The 13,220-nt window shown below is 36.1% G+C and overlaps 2 protein-coding genes across 4 annotated transcripts; both read right to left on the minus strand.

Moving 5' to 3' along the window:
• Nucleotides 1-70: 70 nt before the first annotated feature.
• Nucleotides 71-5,335, minus strand: LOC111430719 (plastidial pyruvate kinase 2-like). The gene is made up of 12 exons (XM_023067108.1): nt 4,883-5,335; nt 4,080-4,367; nt 3,620-3,785; nt 3,041-3,175; nt 2,809-2,919; nt 2,620-2,708; nt 2,434-2,496; nt 2,139-2,314; nt 1,549-1,651; nt 1,239-1,387; nt 637-745; nt 71-516 (listed from the first exon to the last, which is right to left on the minus strand). The coding sequence occupies exons 1-12, from the start codon at nt 5,105-5,107 to the stop codon at nt 409-411; spliced, it is 1,722 nt and encodes a 573-aa protein (XP_022922876.1). The 5' UTR covers nt 5,108-5,335; the 3' UTR covers nt 71-408.
• A 589-nt stretch (nt 5,336-5,924) lies between these two features.
• On the minus strand, nt 5,925-12,877 carry LOC111430809 (WD repeat-containing protein 91 homolog). 3 transcript variants are annotated; one of them, XM_023067223.1, is made up of 16 exons: nt 12,733-12,877; nt 11,774-12,246; nt 11,570-11,692; nt 11,096-11,237; nt 10,745-10,977; nt 9,855-9,913; nt 9,586-9,680; nt 8,633-8,735; nt 8,413-8,507; nt 8,278-8,340; nt 7,966-8,041; nt 7,775-7,883; nt 7,393-7,505; nt 7,216-7,274; nt 6,747-6,855; nt 5,925-6,321 (listed from the first exon to the last, which is right to left on the minus strand). In XM_023067223.1, exons 2-16 carry the CDS (start codon nt 12,162-12,164, stop codon nt 6,187-6,189), a joined length of 1,905 nt encoding a protein of 634 aa, XP_022922991.1. In that variant the 5' UTR covers nt 12,165-12,246; nt 12,733-12,877; the 3' UTR covers nt 5,925-6,186. The 3 variants fall into 3 exon arrangements, with proteins under 3 accessions (XP_022922991.1, XP_022922990.1, XP_022922992.1); XM_023067222.1 differs by having other exon boundaries at nt 10,745-10,989; XM_023067224.1 differs by lacking the exons at nt 5,925-6,321; nt 6,747-6,855; nt 7,216-7,274; nt 7,393-7,505 and adding an exon at nt 7,512-7,657 and having other exon boundaries at nt 10,745-10,989.
• Between the last annotated feature and the right edge of the window lie 343 nt (nt 12,878-13,220).

Below are 13,220 nucleotides of genomic sequence, written 5' to 3' on the forward strand. Positions count from 1 at the left end.
ACCAAAAGAAAAATCATGAGAGCTTATGCTCAAAGTGGACGATATCTTACCATTGTGGAGATTCATGATATCTAACCTGAACAGGAAGTATTTTCTTTTTTAAGATAAGAACTCCAAAAGATGAACTAGATTCTGTAGCAGCACAAACAAATCAAGCAAGTATGATAAGCCTAAGCCCTGAATTGAATTGACAGAAATCAGAAAATACTGAAGCTAGGCTGTAATTCAACTACATCAACTACACACTACTGATGATAAGAGGATTAGGAGCTGCGTGAGCCAAAATTTTTATCAGAGCTAAACTAGGCTACATAACCCAGAAAACAAAAATAAACTTGATTTATTTCTAGAAAATAACCTTGGCAGAACAGTTTAAGTGGCATTTCTCACGTCTCTTGGCTCTCTACTCTACACTTTACGGACTTGAATATTGTGAGTAGATGGGAACCGCCATATGGGTTGTTTGCCACTCTGAACGAGTGCTACCTCTTCTCCTTCCTTCACCATTCCTTGCCTCTGTACACGACAAACTCAATGAGTCAACGACATTCCCATACATGGAAACTAGAGATTATATTGAGAAGCCATTAAAAAGAACACTGAAGAAAAAATAAATCAAATTGGCAGATAAGATACCTGCAGCATAGATAAGGCATCGCTAAAGGTCTGCTCAGCATCATCGGAGAATTGCATGTATAAGGGGCACACTCCCTGGTATAAAGCCAACCTTTGTTGTATCCTTTTACTGCATGCCACAACAGGGTATTTAAGGAAACTATCATACCTGAAATTCTAGTGCCTAACTAAAATGTATATTTCAAATTCATGAATAACTTAATTGATCACATAAAGAAAAAGCATTTTCATCCATGATACTGGCCCTTTTTATAGATCCAAGGGGTAGCTTAACAACTTAGTGGATCCATATTGAAATTGCAAACATTTTCATCAATAATGAACTTGAAGGATTGTGTGTGTGTGACCTGACATTTACTTGATCGACCCACAAGAGCGCCTGATGCTCACACTAGTGCGGTAATAGGAATGATCAAAATCATATAGCATTGACAAAGAAATGTGAAGGAAAGAAAAAGAAGGCTAAAGACAAATGATGCAGTTTGATAAGCACAAGTTTAGATTCTGGTAGATAATATAAACAAAAATTACAGGGGAAAATGTAAGAATCTATCTAGGTCCATAGTCTATATGATTGGCTCGTAAGTACAGAAGCAACTCACTCATTTGTAAAGGCAAATGTCGTCCCAGATGGCCGATAATGGCTGAGGAGGATAGCCATGAAACCAGTTCTAGTGAAGACAACTATTGAGGTTCCAAGAGTGTTGGACATCATAGTTGCATGATAAGCAAACATCTCGCTCATATGATTCTACATGGATGAAAAGTCATCAAGTCAGTATCATAATGAAAAAAAAAAAAAAAAAAAAGAATGATGATAGAAGAGAGGTGGGAGAAAGCAATAAATCATGTTCTTATTGAAGAAATAGTGTCCATATCGAAGTAACATAAATTTAGTAGTTTTTAAATAACCTTGAATGTTTGACCAAGATTCAATGGCATTCGACCACCTTCTATGGTTGCTTCAGTCCGTAAGGCAACTGTATGCATTACTTTCACAGCTTTTAACGGGAATCTGGAAATTGTCATAATCGGGTGATCAAATGAACGAACAGATTTTATTTACGTTATTCATCAAATAGACACCAAAACAAAAGAAGTCGGTTGGACTAAGTTATATTTACTCTAGATTCATTTGTTCCCCTTATATTTTGGGAATTTTATACAGTATGCTCAATATCTGCACATCATGCATTCTAGCTGGTCAAATCAATTAATCGAAATGAACTTTTGTCTTGCAGTATCAAATCATTATGTACTACTCACCATAGAACACTTAGTCTTGAAAACCATTGCAAGATCTAAAGACACAACATAATTCGTACCAACAATCCCAAAGATTTCTAGGATAAGAAAGAATTTCATTCAGCCAGACAGCATAAGTTTAACTAATAGCATATTCAGGAACGAAAGATTTCAAAAACAATATATTGTGCCCCAAATGTCTGAGCCAATCACAGGTTTAACTGGTAGCATACTAAAGAGCTAAAGAGATAACTCACTTTCCATGAGCAGTTTCTCCAGACAGCATGATTGCATCTGCACCCTCTCTAACTGCAATAGCAATGTCAGATACTTCTGCTCTGGTTGGTGTCGGATGTACAATCATACTCTCAAGCATGTTAGTAGCCACAATGACAGCCTTCCCCATGCCTCGACACAGGTTGATTATCTCCTCCTTCATGCCGACCAAGTATGTTTAGAAAGTATGAGATACGAAATACTAACATCCTGAGTGGGGGAAAATAAAACAGAAAATAACACCACTGCTTCTTTTTTATTGGAAATTTTAACTACCTGCAGAAGTGGAACCTCTTCAATAGGGAGTTCGGCACCAAGATCACCCCTTGCAACCATTGCCTACAATCATAAAAAAGAGGAATTTGCCCTTAAATTAGCAACCAAGACCCAGACTATCAACAAAATTGAAAACATTTGATCGGAACTCAAAAAATGAGGCTATGAAGAAAAACAAATAATTACCCCATCAGAAGCTGTAATAATTGAATGCAAATTTGGTATGGAGTCTGCGCTTTCTATTTTTACAATCACATGAATATCAGCATCACAGCCTGCAGAGTCAGGAAGGTTAGCAAGTCTAAAGCAGACTAACAAGAATGCAGCATCCAAATTGACTTTCTAAGCACAACATAGAGATCTGAAGCTATTTACTCTTAAGATATTTCTTCAACTCATGAACTACTTGTGCATCCTTGACGAAAGAGACAGCGTAAAAATCAACTTTGTTGTCAACTCCAAATTTAATATCATCCCAATCCTTCTCTGCAAGAAACAGTAGCAGTAAAACATATTTGTTGAGTCAAATGCGAAAAAAGGAAAATAAGGAAAGGAGAAACTTTATTAAAAGGCGAAATCTGTAGGATATGCTAATTTGAAGTCCAACCAGTAATGGAAGGCAGTGTTGCACTTTTCCCTCTAACATTTAAATGTCGCCTGGACTTGAGCTCTCCTCCATCAACAACTTCACACTTGACAGAATCCTCTGTTTTAGACTTCACCATCAACGACATCATTCCACCTATAATAGATTTAAAGAGTCAATATTGGCACAATCCATGAGATGATCACAAAAAAGTTCTTCATTTTCTTTACAAAATTTCAACTATAATAGTCTTATGATGTAAGATGAAAATGAACATTAATCATTATTTTAAAATAGAAAAGCAAGTTTACAACACATGAGACCAAAAAAAGAAAAAGGAAGAAAACAGTACATAAGAATAGAAGGGTATCGGCTCACTGCCATTAAAAAGCATTAACATGTCACCGTGAGGAAACGGAAGCAACATAAATGTATCAAGAAATTAGTAGAATACAATATTCCTGTGCTTCAAAGCAAGATATATCACCCCATGGAATGTAATCCAGTATTCTATCTAAATAAAGCTTCAAACTCGGGGTAGAAATATATATACAGAAAGTAGAAAAAAAAAAAAAAAGCGATTAAAAAAAATTAGCATACCATCAACAAGAATCATGTCCCCAACTTCTACATCATTAACAAAGTCATCATAGTTCACACTGACAGAATCTGCAGTGCTAACGCCCCTCCGTATGGTGAAAGTGAATTCCTGACCACTTTCTAACAATATTGGTTGTGGTAGGTCACCACTCCTAACCTCAGGACCCTGACAAAATGAAATAGACAGTTGATATATATTAATAAAAATGACCGAAACTGAGCTTGAGAAAAAAAAATCAGAACTTTAAAAGAGACAAAAAAATAAATAAATAAATAAAGAAAATAAAAACATAAGGCACAAGGCAGATTGCAAACCCATTGTACAGTTGAAACTATAGGCTTGCTTTTAGAATTTACTTATTAATCACTGGCAGGTAAAGATGGAAATATTATCTCTACCAACAGTTATTGCTGGGTTAATGAAATGAATGTATTGAATATGGGGATACAAATAGCTTGCCTTGGTGTCTAGCATGATTGCAATGCAATTGTCTTGTGATTGGGCGTTGTATTCTCTGACTAAATCTATAACTTTCTGATGAGATGCATGGTCTCCGTGAGACATATTCAATCGAGCAACATTCATTCCAGCTTCAGCCAGTTTCCAAATCATTTCCTTCGTGTCAGTTGAAGGTCCAATCGTACACACAATTTTTGTCTTACGTCTAACTGTTGGCTTGGACCACATACCAACCGGTGTATCACCAAGTTGTTGAACTGCTCGTAAATGTTCAAATTGTTCATCTGCCTGATAAGTAAGATTCAGAATGGTATTAAGACGTGAAAATTGAAATTTAGCAGCCAATGAAGGCTGCAAAGTATTCATTTTCAAACTAAAACAAAATAAGAAGACTAGAAGAGTCTTTTGGAGCAACCGTATGAGTATGTATGAAGATGTGTGTGTGTTCCCGCTAGAAAATTCAAAGATTAAAGAAAAACCAGTATGTATGAAGATTCTTCACTTTCTCAGAGATATCAACAGCATGTTAAGTTTCCAGCCGTACAGAAAACTTTGCGCATCTAAATTCAGGAGCTATGACAAATTATGGATCCATACAACTTGACGCTATACAAATAAACTACACCACTTTGCTTCCTGGATGCTACGTCCCTTCCAGACAACTACGCAATTCTTCTAAGAAAAGTCATTTCAATATTCAAATTCCATGACTCCAGCTCCCCCTTTTTCCTCAATCTTATCGTAACAAGCAAATAAAAGCCTTTTCTTTAAAAAGAAAACTAACAAACCAGAAGATCACAAACCTTCTGAACATCCTCAGGTGATACCGGAACAACTTCAGCTTGAGTAGCTCCCTTGGATGTGATTAGACTTCTCCTGTATGCAAAATTCCAACTCTTCTTCTCATGCCCCAACAGTTTGGAGCCAATACCAAAAGACCGAGCCCTGTCTACTCGGTCTTGCACAGATCCCGAGCTGGGACACAGGAATGTGCTGTGAATCGATCTCGTAGCCACCACCTGTGACATTTTACGAACAAAAGCAAAAGCAGAGAGGACAAAAACTAAGCGAGAAAGCTCCCAAGGAGAGATTAACTGAGGGCGAAATGAACAGAGAAGTTCTTGATGACTCAAACGTGGAAGAATTCGCCACAATCCTCAGGCGGATTCACCAATGCAAATGTGCGAGTGTTAGAGAGCTTCGGTTGTGTCGAAGAAATGGGAAGCTAGCGCAGTTGAGCTTCCTTTAAAGCGGCGATTTTACTCATAAAGCGCTAACAATATACAAATAGTAAGGAGGCGCATGCAGCGCGTGCACTCAACTCGCCTTCAGAGAAAAATATGCTTCAAATTGTCCAATAAATGGGCCCATATTTGGGCCTGACCATGACCCTTTTGGACCTCTACCCTATCTTCCCTTCTCTCAAGGCCCAATACTCACTCCATGATTATCATTTCAAGTAGATCCTTCGGCATTAAAATCAAAGTGAATTGTTTGCTTTAATAGAAATATAATTAAAATAATAATAATAATAAAATTTCAATTTTTCAATTGATTATTTAAATGTAACTCTCAATGATTACGATGTAATAATTAATTTACTTCTATTACTTCTATTTTTCTTGAATCATTATTTTAAGAGAATAAATACACATCAATTACAGAATATGGTGATTTGAACTTTTATTTAAAATTATGAGCCAAACAAGGTCTCTCCACTTGAAATTTACGAAATTATCCATCATTTTTTTTTTTTTTTTGCCTCTTTCTAAGCGTTAAAGGCAAGAATAATAAATTTCAGTTGAAGAGTTAGACCAATTAACAAAGCCAAACAAAGCCTCAATATTCTTTGCTTAAAAATTTTGAACTTAATATTTCTGGTAAAAGAAAGTTGCTACTTCAAAAAGATACAAAACAAATTGTCCGCTCCTAACCAAAAAAACAATACACCACTGCGAACCTCCCCCCTAAAAAATGAATTAATGAAATAAATACAAGGAGACAGCATTGAGCTTGTTTAAGATCGAATCATGCAGAGAATAACATGAGAATCGCTCACAAACCAAACAACCAAAACACTGGCCACAGAAAAAACATGAAAAGTTCTTCAAGAAATAGAAGTAACTCGCACTGAGTGATCGGCAGAACCAGTCAAGAACACGGGCAAAGTCGGGTGCCAATCGACCGTTGTTATCGCTGCCGTGTGTGGAAGAGTTTTTAATCCGCCCACACGACCACCCACCTAAGTAAGGAATTCGATGTCAAGAACACAGAGGAATTCAGTTTCAAGAAAAACAGGTCCCTAGGATGCAGAATTCATAAATCAGCTAGAGCACCACTCGACACGATTTTAAAAAGGTTAAAATCACTTTTATCAGGTCCAAGATCACTTTCAAACATCATTTTAATAATTTAAATTAATTTAATGTTCAATTTTTTTTTTCAAATATGACTTTCATACCATCAAAACTGATTTTAAATGATTTAAAGCATGAATGACATTTTTTATTGGGGTTTCCAAATTTCTTGATAGATTTAAAGCTTGCCTTGAAGTAATTTTGAACATGACAAAATAACTGTCGAGCATGTGGTCATAGTAATATCATCATGGGTATGTGCTTACATGCTACTGAATGCAAGATGGAAGGAATGGAGGAAGTGATGAACCTGGTATATGGGGGCTCGCACTGAATTTGATGTAGTCAAGAGTCTCTTTCCATTTACATCCAAAGCCATTTCATGTCTCAAAGACAAAGAGCTGCCGGAATCGCAAAACCTGTTAAAAAAAAAAGACGAACATACTATCAAGGTACGTCGAGCCAAGGTACAGGATAAAGTATTATTACTCGACCAAATTCAAGAACAGTTTACTATAGGATGTTGTCAAGGAAAACAGCATCAAAGTGGACAGTAATCTAGTGATATTCGACACGTATAGTCTTCTATGAAGCTCAGTATACGTTTATATGCACAGCAAAATTTGTTTGAAGAAGATAGAAAAGTATTGATTAGCAACCACTTGCATCGTATAAACAACATAGATTGACATTCATTAGCTATCTTTCAACATTAAAACCCTCTTGAAGAGCATCAAATTATACCCTATAGATATTCTCCATCTAACAGATGAAAGTACCTGCTATTATTTCTTGACCATAGAACTTGACCTTGATTATGCAAGCTCCATTCAAATATCTGACCACAGAAAAATATATCATCGTACAACCAAATAAGAGTTAAAAGATCAAAATAAAGTTTATCAATGCATCAACAGAACTTCTATCCAGAAAAATGAATACATAAAACAACATGCCTTCCCATCTGACCCTAAGGTAAAAATGCTAGTTTCATCTGGCCCGAAAAGAATTGAGTTAATGGCAGAGTCATGTGCAGGCCACCCTGTAATTTGTAGACATGCAGACATGTCTTTCAGCTAGTTAAGGTCCAGAATTGTGAAATCTTATCGTTCAAATAAATTAATGCATATCACCCCTTGAGGGACTGCAAAAGTTCCAAAACACCACCAAGGTTTTCTCCACCCATTTCTGGTTCAGATCCAGGATTGCATCACTTCCGTACTTGCATAATCCAGTAAAAAAGAAGCAAATACTAGTTAACTTTCCACGCCTTTCCACGCGAATCTGATATAGTCTTACAAGAAAAACTTAAGCATTTCAAATGTATTGTAAGGATACCAAACATGTGAATCATTCCATCGGTAGCAGCAGCAGCTAAAATCTTCCCGTTATGATTGAAGCACATTGAAGTAATTGCAGGTGGATCCTTGCCAAGAGGAAGGACTGTCTTCATAGAAACCAAACGATAGTCAAGGCACCAAATAGCTACTGGAAGCTAAAGCAAACTTAAGTTCCAACAGCAAGCATACCATTGACTTCCATGTTCTCATGTTCCATACTGTGAGTGAAGCAAACCCCAAACTATCCACGTAACTTGAACCATGCCTACAAAGGTAACGAATTCCTAAGGATCACTTGCATTTTTTTTCCCCTAATAGAAGGGACTAAGGAACAAACCGAAACTCGTGTAGACAGGTCAAAAGGAAATCAAGAATACTTAGATAATGAAGTATAAGATGGGAAACAACGAAAATACGAGAAAATCATCGATGTCAAAAGTTGAAACCAATTTTAGTTTACAAAACACATGAAAGATTATGATATTATGAGGAAAACAATACCCTCTAGATGCTGCTGCAGAGACGAAAATAGATTCAACAGGACTGCACTTGATATCCAACACACTGCAACAAAATAAAATATGAGAAATTTGGAAGGGGAAGAATTAAACTATAGAGACTATCAACTGAAAGAACCTAGGGAACATATCAGTCGTGTTGAGATCACAAACAACTCTCTTTGCATCAACATTCCATGCTTTAATCCCCGCATCAGCGGTGCCTATTAGAAGCTTTTGCCAAAAGAAAAACACAAGAGCTTCCCGTTAATTGAACTCACGAAATTATAAGTGCAATTTTTTAAGATAGAAATTATAAATGCGTTCACTAAGTAACACAAGCTTCCATATCAACTTACAAGGCGATCAGATTTACATTCCCAATCAAGTGACATAATCTCCGCTCCACAGTAAATCGTTGCATTTCTAGATGCTGGAGTGGATGGGTCATATGTCCATATCCTATTTTACATGCATTGAATCATAATGAATTAGGAAATCGATAGCAGAGAAGAGAGGGTGGGAGAATGGTGTGATTAAGAAAACCCAAAGTCAACTGGACTTCATTTAGATTTGGTTAAAATATCGTTTTGGTCCCTAAACTTTGAGACTTGTTGTATTTCACCCTTTGTGCTTTCAAATGTCCAAATTTAGTCCTTGCAATTTCGATAAATCTTCAAAATAGTTCCTAGTGTTAGTTTATTGTTGATTTTCCAAAAACAATTTGGTCTCCTTTCATATAACTAAATTTAAGTTTTAATTGCAACTATAGAACTAAATTTGCACATTTGAAAGTACAAGGACAAAAATAAAAATCAAACGAAATCTAAAGTACAAAGACCAAAATAGTATTTTAACCTTTAAATTTATAAGGGAGGCCCTGACTTGAAGGAAAGAAACAGGATGAATTAATTATCAACCAATTTTCAAGGTATTTCACCCTTTGTACTTTCAAATGCCCAATGGTCCCTGAACTTTGAGACTTGTTGTATTTCACCCTTGTAATGTCCAAATTTAATCCTGGTATTTTATATTTTTCCTCTATATTTTTTGTGAACGTATTCACACAGTATCCTTTCATATAACTAAATTTAAGTTTTATTGCAAGTGTAGAACTAAATTTGCACATTTGAAAGTACGAGGACAAAAATCAACCGAAATCTAAAATACAATGACCAAAATAGTATTTTAACCTTCAAATTTATGAGGGAGGCCCTCAGTTGAAGGAAAGAAACAGAATGAATCAATTAACAACCAATTTTCAAGGTATTTCCCTTCCAATTTTTCACCTCAAATACCTTGAGTATCATACCTGACTGTACCATCCAAAGAAGCACTTGCTACATTGTTTCCAGATGCAGAAAAACGGCAACGACTGATTGGACTTGTGTGGCCCAAAAATGTCTCCTATTTACCACAAATATGAAAATTAGAAAACTCCATTGTATGAAGATCTAGAGAAGTATATGTACAAATCTAATCACAAGAAATTTAGTAAACCAAACTGTAATGGTGCAAGTTACTAAGTTACAGGCTAAACTTAATCTGAATGCCTATATAGAATTTTAGTAGTAGCATTACCTGAAATTCTACTTTCACTTCAGGAAAATCTTCTTGTACATGGACTTCTCCGCTATTCACTGGCACAGTATGAATACAAATGTCATATCTCTTTATGAAAAGAAAAGAAGGGGAAAAGATCGCTGAAGATTGGTAGAAACCATTTTTATTAATCTTCTTGTACATGGACTTCTCCGCTACTCACTGCTTCTCCCAAGTCTCACTCCGAGAACTAACCACAAAATGACTCAAAAAGTACCTCCCAGAGGATCTATCTCTCACAATAAACCCCTTCCCTCAACTGAACCCATATCTAACAAATATTCTCTCCCAATTCTTCTCCAACTGAATACTTTGGTCACTCGGGACCTACCAAAAATTATGAAGATGGAAAATCTTATTACATTAAACTATTACAGAATTGATGGTAACTGGGTCATTTTTTCTGTTTGATACAGAAAATGAAAGGACCGAAACGAAACACAGAAGTGCACGGATTCTTCTTTGATCAATGTAAGTTTTTACTGGCACTAAAATGGGAAACTAATTGCTTCCCAAATAGGATAGCATTAGAGAAGGATTCGCCCCCATCCCTAATCACATGTGAGTTTCAAATCCCTGCCCCCTTCCCTAATTTTGTGAAGTTAATGCAAGGCTAGGATATTACCAGCCACTCATGTTTATGCTTACTTTTAACTATGTTATAAACAAATGTACTCAAGAATATTGAAAATATGTGGAGAAATTAATATTTTCATTATTTCTGAGTTTGACTAAAAGATCAATTGAATGTCTCTTTCCATAATATAACGTGCATTCGGCCTTTATTTTTTGGTACTGATACTTTGTCAAATTGTCAAAAAACCTTAGTTAATAGAAAAAATAAAGTACTATAAAGTAAGGCTACAGACCCATTTGACGACCATCTTCATAACTATGAGTAGAATCACCAACTTCACTGTCTCCCGTGCAAAGAGTTAATGAAGAACTTGAATCTTCATTTGAAGCAGTATACTTGTCAGAGCCAGCTAAAACCCCATCTCGAGTCAGTTTCGTTTCCCCAACTAGTGTAGTTGGAGAAGGGCAAGGCTCTTGAGCGTCATTTGATGAAGTAATATTCTCTTCGTGCAACACACTTGAAGAACTGTTCACCAGGCTGGCATCAATGAGAGATTAAGACTAATAATAGTGAGGGGTTATAAATTCTATTTTTCAGAAATTGAGCTTATCGTATCCTTTTAAAAGATGAAAAATAACATAACCTTCTTAAGTGGCAAAGATGAGCCTCTTTTTCCTCCAATAAAGCCTGAAGTTGCGTCAATTTAAGATTTAGCTGCTTGATATCTCGTTTCAAGTGATTAACTGTAGTCTTCTCTGAACTGAGCTTTAGTAGAGCAGGAATGCGTGGTTTTGTTAAGAAAAAACTTTTCTGGATTCGAGTAGCAGTATAAACCTCATTTTAACAATTTTAACAATTTTAAGAGGCCTCTAATACTGACCTAATGCCCATACTATCAAATATAGTCCTAGTCTAAGCTTCAGAAGAAAACAGTAATGAACCAGATACGAATGGAATATGAGATGTGTGCACCCTAAAAGACAAGGTTTCCATGAGAGTAAATCAAATATGACTGCTATAGTAATATAACAAGCAGTAGTAAATGAAGCTTAAATATCAAGACCATAATTCTCGATAATGAATACTACGAACATTTCAACAGTTGTGTGCAGGATATGAGTACCATTGAAGACTTCGCTGAAGAAATTCCTTACAGAAACATGCAGTGCTTCATACCACTCCTTTGTAAAATAAACGTGAAAGTGGGGATCAAACTTCGGATTCTTTAGGTATGGCATGGCTGCAAAATGTCCCCCCGAATCATATAAATATAGAAGAAATTAGGTAATTTAAACTCCGTAAACAGAAATTTTCTACCCACCAAACCATGGAGTCCAATCTTTAGTCCTTTGCAGTAGATCGTTGCCATTGGTTTTAAGGAACTCCAGAACTTTATCTGTCCTTCCTGATTGTATGGCGTGTACCATATAATAACGAAGAATGGAGACCTCCAATTTTGACACGGTTGAAAGAAATGTGTTGTCAGATGATGAAGCTAGGCACTGCTTGAAAAAACCTAGTAGCCCCACCAACTTTTCTGCCTCGAATTTGGGTATATATATAGAGAAGATTAAATCCAAAATCTTGTCCACTTGGAACCCCTTTCCAATATCTGTGCTTAGCTCACTCTCATAAGCTTGAAGAGTACTTGTGAACCCCCTAAACACAAGGAACTCCCTCACAAGCTCCTCAGCATACTGCATATTCTCCATTATGCTCCAAAATTCAGTATTCGGGTCCTTTAGGCTACACTAGCCACTAATACACTTAAGCCTGGTTTCCTCTCAAATATTACTGCACACAGATAGTTAAACCACGCATAAATTAATAGAACAAAATCAGCATCACGGAATATAAAATAAGTTAAGCCAGAAATCAACATTGGCCGACAGATCAAGAATCAAGAGCTTCGGACATTACATATTCAACTAGTTTTTCAATAACATATGCTGTAGAATAAGTCACTTATACCCTACGATTAACAAAGCTCCATAAACACTGATCAAGACACTGACGGTTGCTTGGGGAAATTGAGAATGAGCTAGAAATGATTAAGCAAGGACAGAAATAAACAAAGTCAAACGTCATCAATTTCCTTCTCACCCAGCTGCAAGAAATACTTTTCTACTTCTGGGAAATTGGTATGATCAAAACAACTGCTGCTAAGTACCCATGAAGGCAAGATTAGCATAACGCCTTTAGCTCAGACATGATAAAATTCTAGAACAAGCAGATATACAAACGGCAATATGTTAGAAAAATCACGTCTAGGAACCGTACCTTCATAAATAATTACTGAAGAAATGAACATAATCGAAGCCAAATGAAACAGAATGCCTTAGATTCAAGATGCCCATACGCAGGACGAAAGAGAAAGAGATAGCTGGGAAAGCAGAGGAATCAGTCGATGAATTCTTTTTTTTTTTTTTTTTTTAAATTAGAAATGTGAAATAAAATGGGTAACTGGGCTTTACTAGCTTGGGCTTTGAAGTGTTGCCCAATGAGCTTCTACATTAAAAACAGTCCAGCCCATAATATTGGCCTACTAAAATGGAAATAACCACTGGGCTCTATCATTTTGGGCCTTGCAGCGTGTCATTGAATTACAAATGGGCTGGACAATATATCTACTGGACTTTATCATTTTGGGTCATTAAGAAACTGGGCTTTTTACATCCGAAATGGGCTTTTTACAAATGGGCTGAAAAAAAACATATCTACTACATATGTACTGAGTTTTTTTTTTTTTTTTTTTTTTTTTTTTAAGA

This window comes from Cucurbita moschata, unplaced genomic scaffold (assembly GCF_002738365.1).
Source record: "Cucurbita moschata cultivar Rifu unplaced genomic scaffold, Cmos_1.0 Cmo_Scf00034, whole genome shotgun sequence".
Taxonomy (NCBI): domain Eukaryota; kingdom Viridiplantae; phylum Streptophyta; class Magnoliopsida; order Cucurbitales; family Cucurbitaceae; genus Cucurbita; species Cucurbita moschata.